Source organism: Aulostomus chinensis, chromosome 3 (assembly GCF_037954235.1).
Source record: "Aulostomus chinensis isolate RoL2024-O1b breed Wild chromosome 3, RoL_Achi_v1.0, whole genome shotgun sequence".
Taxonomy (NCBI): domain Eukaryota; kingdom Metazoa; phylum Chordata; class Actinopteri; order Syngnathiformes; family Aulostomidae; genus Aulostomus; species Aulostomus chinensis.
In genome coordinates this window covers 12,424,413-12,436,660 of record NC_141322.1, presented here as the reverse complement: position 1 = coordinate 12,436,660, position 12,248 = coordinate 12,424,413, and the positions used below count along the sequence as shown (strand labels likewise).

The 12,248-nt window shown below is 41.5% G+C and overlaps 1 protein-coding gene across 19 annotated transcripts in view; it reads left to right on the top strand.

Moving 5' to 3' along the window:
* The window catches only part of slc2a9l2 (solute carrier family 2 member 9, like 2), a 116,479-nt gene that overhangs the window by 60,288 nt on the left and 43,943 nt on the right, over positions 1-12,248 (top strand). For all 19 annotated transcript variants that reach the window (XR_015112060.1, XR_015112059.1, XM_086198696.1 and 16 more), the window contains 4 exons: positions 1,794-1,981; positions 3,373-3,483; positions 11,247-11,348; positions 11,818-11,893. Coding sequence is in view for 17 of the 19 variants with exons in the window: in XM_086198696.1 (XP_086054822.1) it covers positions 1,794-1,981; positions 3,373-3,483; positions 11,247-11,348; positions 11,818-11,893 (477 nt within the window). In the remaining 2 variants the exon portion in view is untranslated. The remainder of the gene's footprint in view (positions 1-1,793; positions 1,982-3,372; positions 3,484-11,246; positions 11,349-11,817; positions 11,894-12,248) is intronic.

Here is a 12,248-nt window from a genome sequence, read left to right as displayed (position 1 = left end):
TTATAAACACTGCGTTATCCCTCCCAGCATCAGACTGTAAATATCTTACCTTAACATCTGTTGGAATTTACAAGCTCGGGGCCATAGGGTGTGGAAATATTATGAATGATGAAAATAAAACTCTTAGTTTTCAGTCTTTTAGCACGGTTCGTTGACAGTAGCATGGTCAGAAATGCACTACAGTGAACTTACAGTAGATTCCTTTCTCACATGCCGTCAGTTAGGCTGTTCGGTCCATGACAGGCTCCTTGTTTTGTCTCTTGCTTCTGTCTAGTGGCTCTATGAGGGCTCCGGACACAGCATTGATATGCAGTGCCCCACTGTTCTCCTGCAGGGAAAATAAAATAGGTTCCCTCTGTAGGGATGGTGCTGCAGTTGCACACCCCACCATCATCATATAAACATCAATATCCTGTCATGGCTCACCGCTGACATCACCCCAGTATGATTCTTGATTAAAGCAGGTTGGCATATTGTCTATCAACAGGGTGATGCAATTGAATACTCATTTATATGCGTTATTCTAGATCATATGATTTACTGAGGTAAGACCTTCAAGTCTTCAAGGTGATTAGATTTGCTGCTTTTGGTTGTGATCTTGTTTATCACCATTGCAGATAGTTTTATGTGATACATATTTGTCATACAGTATAGTTTATCTTTAGAAGCAAATAGCTCAGTAATTGTCTCCACCAGGTTAGAGCGTGTTTCCAGATGGCTTCATTGTTTAACAGAATGTGTGTCATTATATTAAAGGCTGAACTCCTGCATAACAATTGGTGGGGATAGCCAAAGGACAAGAATAGTTCACATCTGGGAGTTGCAGGAGAAATATATTTTCCTAGACATACTGCCAAGTGTACTATGAGTAATGGCTTTTTCACTAGAACTGGCCGTCTCCGTCTCTGACCTCTTCACGTCTTAAAAAGCAAGCAGCCACCCTGCAGATCTTGGAACAGAGTTTAAGTTGGCAGGTTTTTCCTCCTCCTGTGTGGTCACTGTCCTCGCCGTGGCATCCAACTCTCACATCCTCATGACCTCCTTTTAGTCACTGCCTGCATGAAGAATTTACTATTCTGGGATGTGTCTTGTACCTGTACACGCCTAGAGGTCAACCCGGGGACTCTACAGCAGATAAGATTAAAGTGAGGAAGGAACTGTCATTACCTCTGCTTTACCACATTCAAGGAATTCAAACAACCGTCAGATGGTCAAGTAGAGAAGGACTGTCAACAACCTGCTTAGACGGTTCTGTGTCACCTCTCAAATAGAAACCTGTTCAAAACAGGAATAATGTTTCTCTCTCAGGTGCCATGTATCAACTACAGGATCAATAGGAGTGCTTTCTGGCAAAGTACATCTGAAGGACTCTCAACGTTATCATTTTCAGTTTGAAATTTGCCTAAAATATTTGATTTTAGACATTTTTACAAGTTTATTTTTAAAATTTATTGCACTGAAGTCTATAACAAGTGAGGACAACACTTCTATATTCAACGCTAGAATGTGGACGACTGTTGTTGTGCTGGGATCTGCAATAAAGCCTCTGGAATCTTACAAGGTTTGGATTTTTAGCTAGCATGAGTGATTAATTTTTTATCCAATTCTGAAAGGATTTTTTATTATTTGCTATGACATACATACTTTGATCTCAGCACGATGGCTTTTTTTTCTTTTAGTACTCTTAAGCCATCCATGATTTATTTCGATATTTTTAACATTTTGGATGTGTGTGTGTGTGTGTGTGTGTGTGTGTGTGTGTGTGTGTGTGTGTGTGTGTGTGTGTGAACCAGCCTTTCAGAGGTTCTTGGGGAAAGAGGATGTGTCTGAGGAGCTGGAAGAGGTCCACGCGGAGGCTCGAGCTCAGGAGAACCTACACGTGGTCTCTGTGCTCCAGCTGCTGAAGAGTCCAACTGTTCGCTGGCAGCTCATCACAGTCGTCATCACCATGGCCTGCTATCAGCTCTGTGGCCTCAATGCTGTAAGCTGCAGCTCTTATTGTACTTGCTGCCTAGCTTGACATTTACAATGTTTCAGCTTTTTATATAAATGAAACATATAATCATACATGGGGGCGGCATGGCTCAGAGGTGGAGTGGCTCTCCTGTATATTAGCCAGGGACTGCTATAAGATGCTTGTCACACCTTCTATTACATTCAACCTTGTGAATCAGTTTTTGGTTCTGAACAGGTTTACAGAAATGTGAGGAAAGAAGTATCTGCTCTTCTTGGAACACAGACTGAGAGCCGGAGTCCAGTATTTTATCTTCAGATTGTCCTGCTCAATTACTTCAGACAGTGTCCAATGTTTTTTATGTACTTTTTTTTGTTACCTGTCAAAATAATGAATGGACAGAAGAGTGTTTGTTATGGTTTAAAACAAAAATTGATTAATGGATCACTCTGAAGTTGAACTTTACAATTTCCTAGTAAGTACAATTTGTGCTCTATTAGGTCCTCACCCATCAACAAAAGTATTGGCAGTGTTTGTCTTTTGAGGTTTTAGGTTTGAAATGGTCTGAATGTGTAACTGGACATACTGAAAGTATGTTGTAATTTAACAGCATCGGTTAATTTATTGTGGATGTGGTTGCTGATGTGTCGACGGCTGATTCAAATTAAAGCTGTTTAGCCAGAGGTTCATTACACAGGTGACAAACAGGCCTCAGAAACCTCAAATGTTCAACATGTCACTCTCAAGCGTCTTTGATAATAATAAAATAAAACAGTCCAGACTGGAATGTGAACAAACCCAGTAGTGAGGGGTGTCAACAGCAAACATGAATTCATTCTGAAACAAACTTGTTGGACATGAACACACCTGTACAGATGCAATCATCTGATTATTTGCAGTTTCTAAGGCTGTGATTCCTAGAGTCCTCCTAGAGGGGTATGCACAGTTACTTTATGTCTGTTTGAAGGCCAAAGTCTCAGTGGTATCCTCTCTGAGTGAACCAGCGATTTTGCCCTCTGCGTTTCGTGAAAACCAGCTCCATCTTTTTCTCTGATAAGTCTCCCTCTTCATGCCTAAATGAGGCACCACACTCAGGTCACTCTGAGGCAGACTAGAGCCATGAGCAGTCAGGAGGTGACACACCCGATGGGTAATGACTGTTTGATTCTGGCTTGGAAAAAAAATCAGGCCAATATGTTGCCTTACATGCTAGAATATGGCCTAAAAGATGTAAGTCCGCACCCATGGATGCATCAGAAACTGTCCTGACGGTTGAATCCATCTGCTTCTTCAGCATTAATGCTAGTGGTGCCAGCAGAGCCATTGGATGTCCTATCAGAAAAAAAGTTTGTGAGCCACTGGTATATGCATATAAAATGATTAGAGCACGTAAGCAAAAGATTTTGTATCTTCTCTAGATCTGGTACTACACCAATGGGATCCTACGGGAAGCCGGCTTTGCCGAGTCAGTCCTCCCCTACATAACTCTGAGCACAGGAGCCATAGAGACGCTGGCTGCCATCATCTCAGTGAGTATCCCATGTAACATTCTTTGTGTAAAATGAGGTAAGTCATCAAATTATTAAAAGCATGGCACAGAGAACACATTTAGCAAAGGCATTTAAAAAAATGAAGTTAATTACTGAGAAATACAAAAGCAAGTACTGTATAAACTTAACAGTCCAGGAGAGTAACACTACCACGGGCAGCTCACTACTGCATTGTACTGTAGATTTATTGTACTGTCCAGTCGCAGTGTTTTATAGCATATGTGGCGCGGCTGTTGAATCTCTCTGGTCTCTGACAATATAGTTGCCAGCTATGTTCCTGCCAAAATTGATTGATTAAGAGAAACTGTGAGCTGGTCAGACAAGCGGCCGAGCAGAGCACATGGCCTCAAACAGCTGCCAGCTTGTTGCATTTCACTCCGGAGCGTTTTGATTGACTCCCTGTGCTCTGTGCAACACGCCGTCGCAAGACATAAAAATGGGAAGTAACAACTCAAAATGATGAAATCCATGATAAAATAAGATCAGTATACAGCTTTTCTTCCTGAAGTATACAATATATTCAATCAAAAAAAGAGCTCTATGACTGCGGGAGCTGAGTCCCTCATGCAGCTGCTGGATATCTCACCCTTCTACCAATATTGGCTTGTCAGTGTGTCAGAAAATCAGAGACTACATTTACGTTGCACACAGAAAGTCAGTTCGGCGACACCGGGGTGGTGTTGCTGTGTATTTTTTTCACCTAGTAAATCTGTGTGTGTGTGTGTGTGTGTGTGTGTGTGTGTGTGTGTGTGTGTGTGCGTGCGCACGTGTATGTGATTGTGCCCTGGAGATGATGTAGCAGGAACTACCACAGAGGAAGGGTTTAGATGTCTGTGGACAGACTTTGTCACAGTACTCACAAACCTTTACATGTGAATTGAGATCGGGGGGGGGGGGGGGGTGGTTGTTCCCGCGGTACTGAGCGAGTACCCATGTAAGCAAGGAAATTGCTGCAAGTACAGGCAGTTTAAGACAGAAAGCAATAGTTAAAAAAAAACAAGTCTTACCTTTTGCACATTTTCTACCAGCCTCTAAAAGACCAACGTCATATTTAAAAAGTGTAACATCCCGCATTTGAATCTCTTTATTTTAGAGAAACCAAACTCTGTAGTTTTTGTCAGTTTTAAGGATTGTCAGGTCATCATGTACAGGTGTAATACAACCACAGCCGCGTACCAGGCAGTATATCTGTAGGGAATTCTCTCTGTCGTGCCTCTTCATTTAATTATACCCTGTTTGGGCTGCTATCTATTTTTCGGATTCCTCTCAGCATGAGTACAGCAGAGCTTACTTTGGATCCTCGGCAGTGAGAACACCCCTCTGAGTCATTTAGCTGCCTCCTAATAAATGCAGAAAGACAATCTTTCCCTGAAAGCTGTCTGCCTCTTTTCCTTTTTGAACGGTAATAGAAAACATTGTCTTTTATGCAATGCAAGAACTATTTTTTTGTTGTTTTTGTCTATGGAATAATTTTAAAGTCATTTCCTAACACTTTTGAATCTCACCACATGACACTGATGACCTTGAGGGAAGTTGCTCTACGACTACAGATGAGAAAGAACAAGACTGTTACTAATGGATTGATTTGCTGAAACCACAGATAGACTATCGGAGTGATAATGTTATATGACACTTGATATTATATTAGGAGATAAAGATGTATTCTCACTGCAGTGACCAGTCTGCCCTACTGTAAAAAGACTGAAGTAAGGACATGAACCTCCACAAGTAGGCTTCATTGTCTGTCTGTCATTGAGTAACATCTGCATCAAAGAGAAGTTCTAGACATGATTTTCTATCTTCAACATAACGTAACATGACATTTTTGACATTTTCTTGATTTGTGACTAAATGTTAAATTGAGTATTAAAAAAATTGAGAATGAATGATAGTGATGACATGAATTTTAATAAGTAGTGATCATTCACAATTTAAGAGACTTTGGTTTTCAACTCACTGGTGACCTGCCCAGGGTGAACCCCGCCTCTTGCCTGCAGGCTGCTGGGAAAGGCCATTGCTGTAACTGAGTATTTATTATAGTGGAATGTTATAGTGAACACCACATTAGAAGCAAACAAGTAACTTAAAAATAATACAAGATGCTTCATGCACAGGAGCGACTGAGTGGAAGTTTGAAATCATATTAATTGTGTTAGGAAGAGTTTGGCAGTTAGGAGTGTTTGCTGAGCTGTAACACCTTTGCATCGACAGAGAAAAAAGGGTAGGTTGGAATCCCCTTGGGGGATAGACACAGTTGGTGGTGGAGTAAAGCCAGTAGATGGAAATGGAACCTCCCGGAGGAGTCACCAGGGACCTCCGGAATAGCAGGTGGTGAAGGTAGGAGGTGGATGGCAGGAAGTACAATACTCGGATAGGTTTCCGGAACGGGGTGAGGATAACTGGTGCTGCGGAGGAGGTGGTTTGCAGACTCGCTCTGGATCAACAGGTTTCCTAGGAGCTACTCTGTGCAGCTCAGAAGATGGGTCTCATGCTTTTTTGGCTCTGAGAATGAGGATTTCCCCAAACTTGGGCATGCTCCTTTAAGGATATTTACCAAGGACTCAGTGATTTTTCCCTCTAGATGCTTTTTGATAATTACGTGTTGAGGTTCTTGTAGAAAGGGTCGTGATTTGTTTAAACGTACAGTATAAAATATGGGAAGGGGGAATTGAAATTTATTCAGAAAGTAGAGGCAGCTTGCCTCTTTCCATCACCACGGACTGACCTCCACAGGAGAGGAAACTGAAACTGAGAAACTCTGGAATGAAATCACTAGGTGCCTGTCTCATTTTCCACCAAGCCCTCTCCTTTGTGCTCTCTTTTTATGCAACTCCGGATATCAATGAATTTTTTTGTGTCAAGTTGTTTACTGTTGCCTGAGGCAAATGAATATCTGTTCATGACCATTTGGACCCTTTTAGATCTTTCCATTTGGTTTGTATGTTTTCATGCTACCTCTGAATTGTACATCCGACTGAATCTAAATGCGGCTTGTATTTTCTATTTTATCACTTGTTTTTTGATTGAGTATACGCTCAACCTAACACTCATTAGAATTTCTTTGTGAATGCTTTCTAGCGACCTTCTGCACCCTTTTTTTTATGCCCTACTGGGCCGTCGCCCTTTCACTGTGCACACTTGTCACTATACAGCTGGATGGTACACAAGACTGGTGGAGTGTGTGCCAGCCCACATTAAATCACACACGTTTGGCTCTGTCGTCACTCTCGGCAGCCCTTTGGTTAGTTCACATCGAAACACAAACATCTTATCATCAAATATAAAAATGACCTTCTGTTTGACTTTCTGGTTTGACATTTGTGTAGAGACGGGAGTTTTTTTTTTAGCTTTGCATATGCATTTTTTTTCCCGTTTTTCAGTCATATTTGAATTTTCCAGGTAAAGGGTAAATTACATTCCAGTTGAAGAAAAGGAAAAACTCGTTCAACAAAATGTATCCACAAATGACTTCCTCTGATGGGAAGAAGTTATAATTTCTTCTGATGTGGACCACCTGCAGCCAGGAACATTGTAAAGCAGATGGTTAGTGCAACCACATCAGTACTATCCTTTTTGTTTTGCACATTGATTTGCAGTTTCATTATCACCAGTGTGAAAACGATCAAAGAATCAATGTGTAATTACTAGGGGTGTAACGATTCATTTTAACAACGATTCGATTCGAATCACGATTCATGGTTGCTGATTTGATTCAAGGACGATTTTAATTCATTTAGAACGACACGATTCGATTCAGCGTCTTGAAATCGATTCAGTAACTTCTTGCCAAAACTTCAACTTTTTTGACTGTGAAATAAATACCTGGATACTGGACAGTTCAGGCGAAGTTTCATAGATCTCTTCTGTTTGTTTTAAGGGAATCAGGTTTAAAATAATGGATATTTGGATTTGTAATTTTTGTGTAATTTCTTTTGCCCAAGCTGAGTTTTAGCAGAGTTTCTTTGTAAACATACTAGCGACACTTGAGCTTCCTGCTGAGCTGGCGTTCCCTTGCTCTGCTGCAGCAGCGGTAACACTGGAGGAGTTGCCTGGACGGTCCTGGTCGGCCGGCCGGTGCCAAATCCCATGGCACCTCAGTAGGTGGTTGAACCGATCAGTCGTGTTGCCGTTGTTTTTTATTTCACATTTACATGTTCTACAAACAGCAACCGACTTATTTTAAACTCCTCCGTCTTCGTAAAAGCCAAAGTGTTTCCATGCACTTGACCGAAACGATGGCTGGAAAATTTCTCTCTCTCCTCTGCCATCTGCCATGCTGTGTTGTTGCTGAGATTTGAGGCAGACTCAATCGAGTAATGTTTAACGTGTCTAAAAGCGCCAAAAACCCAAGTTTGCCGTGCTTAAATCCAATGTACATTTTCACAGTATCGATTTAATCGATTCTCTACCATTTAAAACGATTTTTAATCCATATACAGCATGTCGTTTGGAAGGCCACTTGCCGAGCACACATTAATGCAGTTGAATAGTAGGAATAGATATCAATTCATTGATCTATAGATGAATTGTTACACCCCTAGTAATTATGTAACAAACTGCCTGGTGCAGCCATTGCCTCAGCTTGCAGAGACTGTGTGAAGGGCCAGTGGTGCCCTAAGCTGTGGCCAGTTGTCTTTAATGGCTCATCTCCTCCTTGATGTGATGAAAAATGACTAGACATGTTAGTCCTGTCAACCATGAGGGCTGAAAACACTGGTCTGCAGAGAAGGAGGATATTGGCTTGTTTATTCATGTTGTGAGAAATGTGCCTTTTAATCCACTATAATCAGTAATTCATTGATTTCTGTGTGACTAAAATCAATTCCTGGAGATATTTCAACATGTAATATGCAAGATGTTATTAGGATGGCTTTGATTTTCTTTTTTCTTTTTCATCAGAAGATATTACTTCTTTAAAGTTAGAGTTAATAACACTAGGACATTCGCTGAAACCAAATTAGAAAAGTGGACCCATCTTCAGTCTCTCTGGTCCCATCCCTGCTTGGTAATGGCACACGGGCACGCGCACGCGCGCGCACACACACACACACACACACACACACACACACACACATTCTTCCAGTTGTCAGTCATTTCCTTATGTCCCACTCTATTTAATATACAGACACATACACACACAGCCTCATAAATATTCATTCTCTTACACTTTCAGAGATCTTAATGAGCTGCAGTTTTGCTGTCGGTGGTGGTGTGTGTGTGTGTGTGTGTGTTGTCGGGTGGATAGTGTCTGGGAGGAAAATGTCCTCTGCCTTCAGGGCCAGTGGGATGTGTGAAGATAGACACAGCACATACTCATCGAGTAGGTTTTACTAACTTTCTTGGGGCAAGTCATTGGTATGAGCCCCTTTTTCCTTTTCCCGTCCCTCAACCATCACAACTGTACGTCCAACCAAAACCTGAACATAGTCACAAATAGGGCTGCAACGATTAGTCGACGTTGTCGACAAAAATCGACAATAGAAATGGTTGACAATGAATTCCATTGTCGACTATTGTCGCCAGAGGGGTTTTTCCAATAGAGTGAGGCATCTCACTGTATTATAATCTCTGCCGACACTTGCGCATGCGCAATAGCGTCTCTGTCGCTGAGCGGTAACATACAGAAATGGCGGCGTCAACATCAGGTACGCGTACCAAAACTTCTAAAGTTTGGGAACATTTTAACCTGGATACAGCGAATAAAAAGACTACTTGCAAAGTTTGCAAAGCAGACCTTGGTGTCATGGCAGGACCTCGGTGATGCAGGAACATTTGAAGAAGCCCGTCGGGCAGTTGAACGAAACGGAGTCTGACTCGCCTCGGTGAGATTCAAGTAACGTTCAAGCTAGTACGGTTTTTATGACATTCATTGTACATTTTATCAGCGTATTTTCGCTATAAAACCGAGCTTGAGCGTTATGCCAGACTGTGCCTGACAAACGTATTTTAAATTAAATACATGCAGTCCGAACACTGTGCCTAATTGGTTTTCGATAGGACATTTTTATTTAATTTTTGTACGAATCCGCAGTATGTTCAATAAAAGATGTATTTTTCATTGTACACATCTTTATTGTGTTAATTATCATCTGCCACATAATTAAATCAACTTCATGCTAAATTTAAGAAAAAAGTATCCGATGAGTCGACTAACCGCTTCAATAGTCGGTGACTAGTCGACTATTAAAATAGTCGGTAGTTGCAGCCCTAGTCACAATCCGAAGGTCTTCACTCTGTAACAGCCACAAAAGTTGCGAGGTTCACTATCCCCCCCCCCTAAAAAAAAATAAACACATCAGACACCACAAGTATTAGGGTTCTCACAGCTGCAGTTAAAAGTAGAGGCAACATCCTGAAAAAGCAGCAGCAGCAGCTCTGCAGACACTGTCACCACCACACATGTCTAGAACCACAAGTCGTAATTGAGCCGGATTCATTTTGTATGAGTCTGTTTTTTTAAGGAAAATGCTCGGACTCTACCTTTAGATACGGCCACATGCACAGCCACAGAGCAGTATGTGCACAGAGAATCTCCTCGTGTTATCTTTGCTTCGGTATTTCCAGTGAGAAGATCAGTGGTACAGGGATGCATACTGGACAAATACCAGTGACCTTTTCCACAGCCCCATCAAATCCCACTGGCTTGGTGAGGTGAGACGTGCACTGCAGAGGCCGTGATTGAAGATCATGCAGCTCTGGCTTTGCTTCAAGCTCAGTTTAAACATAAAGATAGCTGTGGATAGTTCCTGCCTCAATCTCATGTCCCTCGCTGCATCTACAGTATGACCACATAGAAAAGCACCCGGGAGGAGAATAAGAGATGCATGTGAAATAATTGATGAGCCATAGAAGTATTGTACACAGGTCTTTACCTTGGCTCCCGGAGGGCTTCAGTGCTGTGATTGCAGTGGAAAATTAGGTCTTACTTGACCGTGCATTTTATGGAATTCATACACTTTTTTTAAACACAGCTTTCCACATTATACTCAGATCACTTTGTTAATTTGACGTATTTTGGAGAATGATCACACTATGACATGGAAAGGAGCCAGACAATACCACAAATCAAACAAGGCTTACTTACTATGAAGGCAATGGAACTGAGAATCACCCCAACTTTCCTGCCAAATTCAAAATTCATTATAAAAAACTTGCTATTCACTTCAGCACTGATATGACTGGTTGATATAAACCCGGCTTTGGCTAAGGTGAAAAAAAAACAAACCTTTAGGCACAGAGTGGGTGCGTGACTAAATCTTTATGTGCGTATCCTTCTATACGTGACGTGATAAATCATGTACAATGCGTTGTAATGTGATTTTCTCGTGGCAAGGCCATTTTATTTCCAGTCTATGACCCATTTCCAGCACAGAACTTCACAAATCATGAGTATCACAGAAAACACAGTAAAGCTAAACAAGCCAGAAAATATGGAATGAAGCAAAGGTTGGAGGGGGAAAAAAAAGGAATCAATCAATAGAGATGTGCTCCCCGTTTGGAAAATCATTGCTTTCATTATAGGTTGTATCTTTGCGTCCCTCACTGCGTTGTCAGAATATATAACTTCGATTTACATAAATAGATGAGATACACATAAGATGTCTTCGTATTTCACCTGCCTTTATGACGGTAATTGGATGTGTCATAAAAAAAAAAACAACCCCACATGCAGCTTTCTCACATAAGCGCTCCAGGGAGTACGTCTAATATCGTGCTGCTGTATGCTCTCTCTCTTTCTCCAGGGCTTAGTGATTGAACGCATCGGGAGGAAACCCCTCCTCATTTTTGGGTTCTCTGCCATGGCTGTGTTCTTCAGCCTACTCACAGTGTTCCTCAATTTCCTGGTAAGCCACTCTCACACTGACCCCATTCAGGTGAAGTGCTGTCTCAATGCACACAAGTGTTCAGGACTGTGCTCCAATTACACCATGAATGAATGACCATTGGGAGTCCTGTTTCAAGGAAACCAGGTTATCATGTATCAACACTGCAATGTGCAGTCGTACAGATGTAAAACAGGGAAATACTCACTCGCACATGACATTAAAAGTATTGAACCTCATCTGGTACACCATTTGAAACAAACGATCAATACTTTGCCTGATAAGTATCGATCAGCGCTATAGGGGAAAATGCCATTCATATGTGCCCATTAGATTTTCATCATAAAACCCCATGAATGCACTTGTCCATGACAAATTCCCTCTAACTGTCTAATCTCACTGAGAGCAGAGATTTAATTTTGAGAATTTTTTCAGATGACATCCTGATGATAGTGGCTACAACATCATTTCTCTCCCTCTGTCGTCCCAGGACAGCATGTCATGGATGCCCTACCTCAGCTACATCTCTATCCTGGCTGTGATTGCTTCATTTTGCTCTGGACCAGGTAAAACCACTGACCCATTTTATGGGCTGACAATGTCTTCTCGATTTGTCTTTTTCTCTTAAACAATCTTTCCTCCTCGTTCTTACTTCTTTTTTTTTTAACTGCTTTTAAAGGTTCTGTATTTTAATTGGATTGTATTGGTTTGATTCTTTCTGATGCAGCCATGCACAATCAGAAGTGGGTATCAATAAGTATTCATCAGGGAACAAACACTCAGCCCAGACCAGCTCACAGCCTGGTCTGCGACCGGGATCTGGGTGAAAGGGATCGCTGCAATTATCAAAATGTATCAACACCAAATTTGAGACCTCTGCTTTGCTCCAAAAACTGCACACTTTATTTTTATCTCAAAATG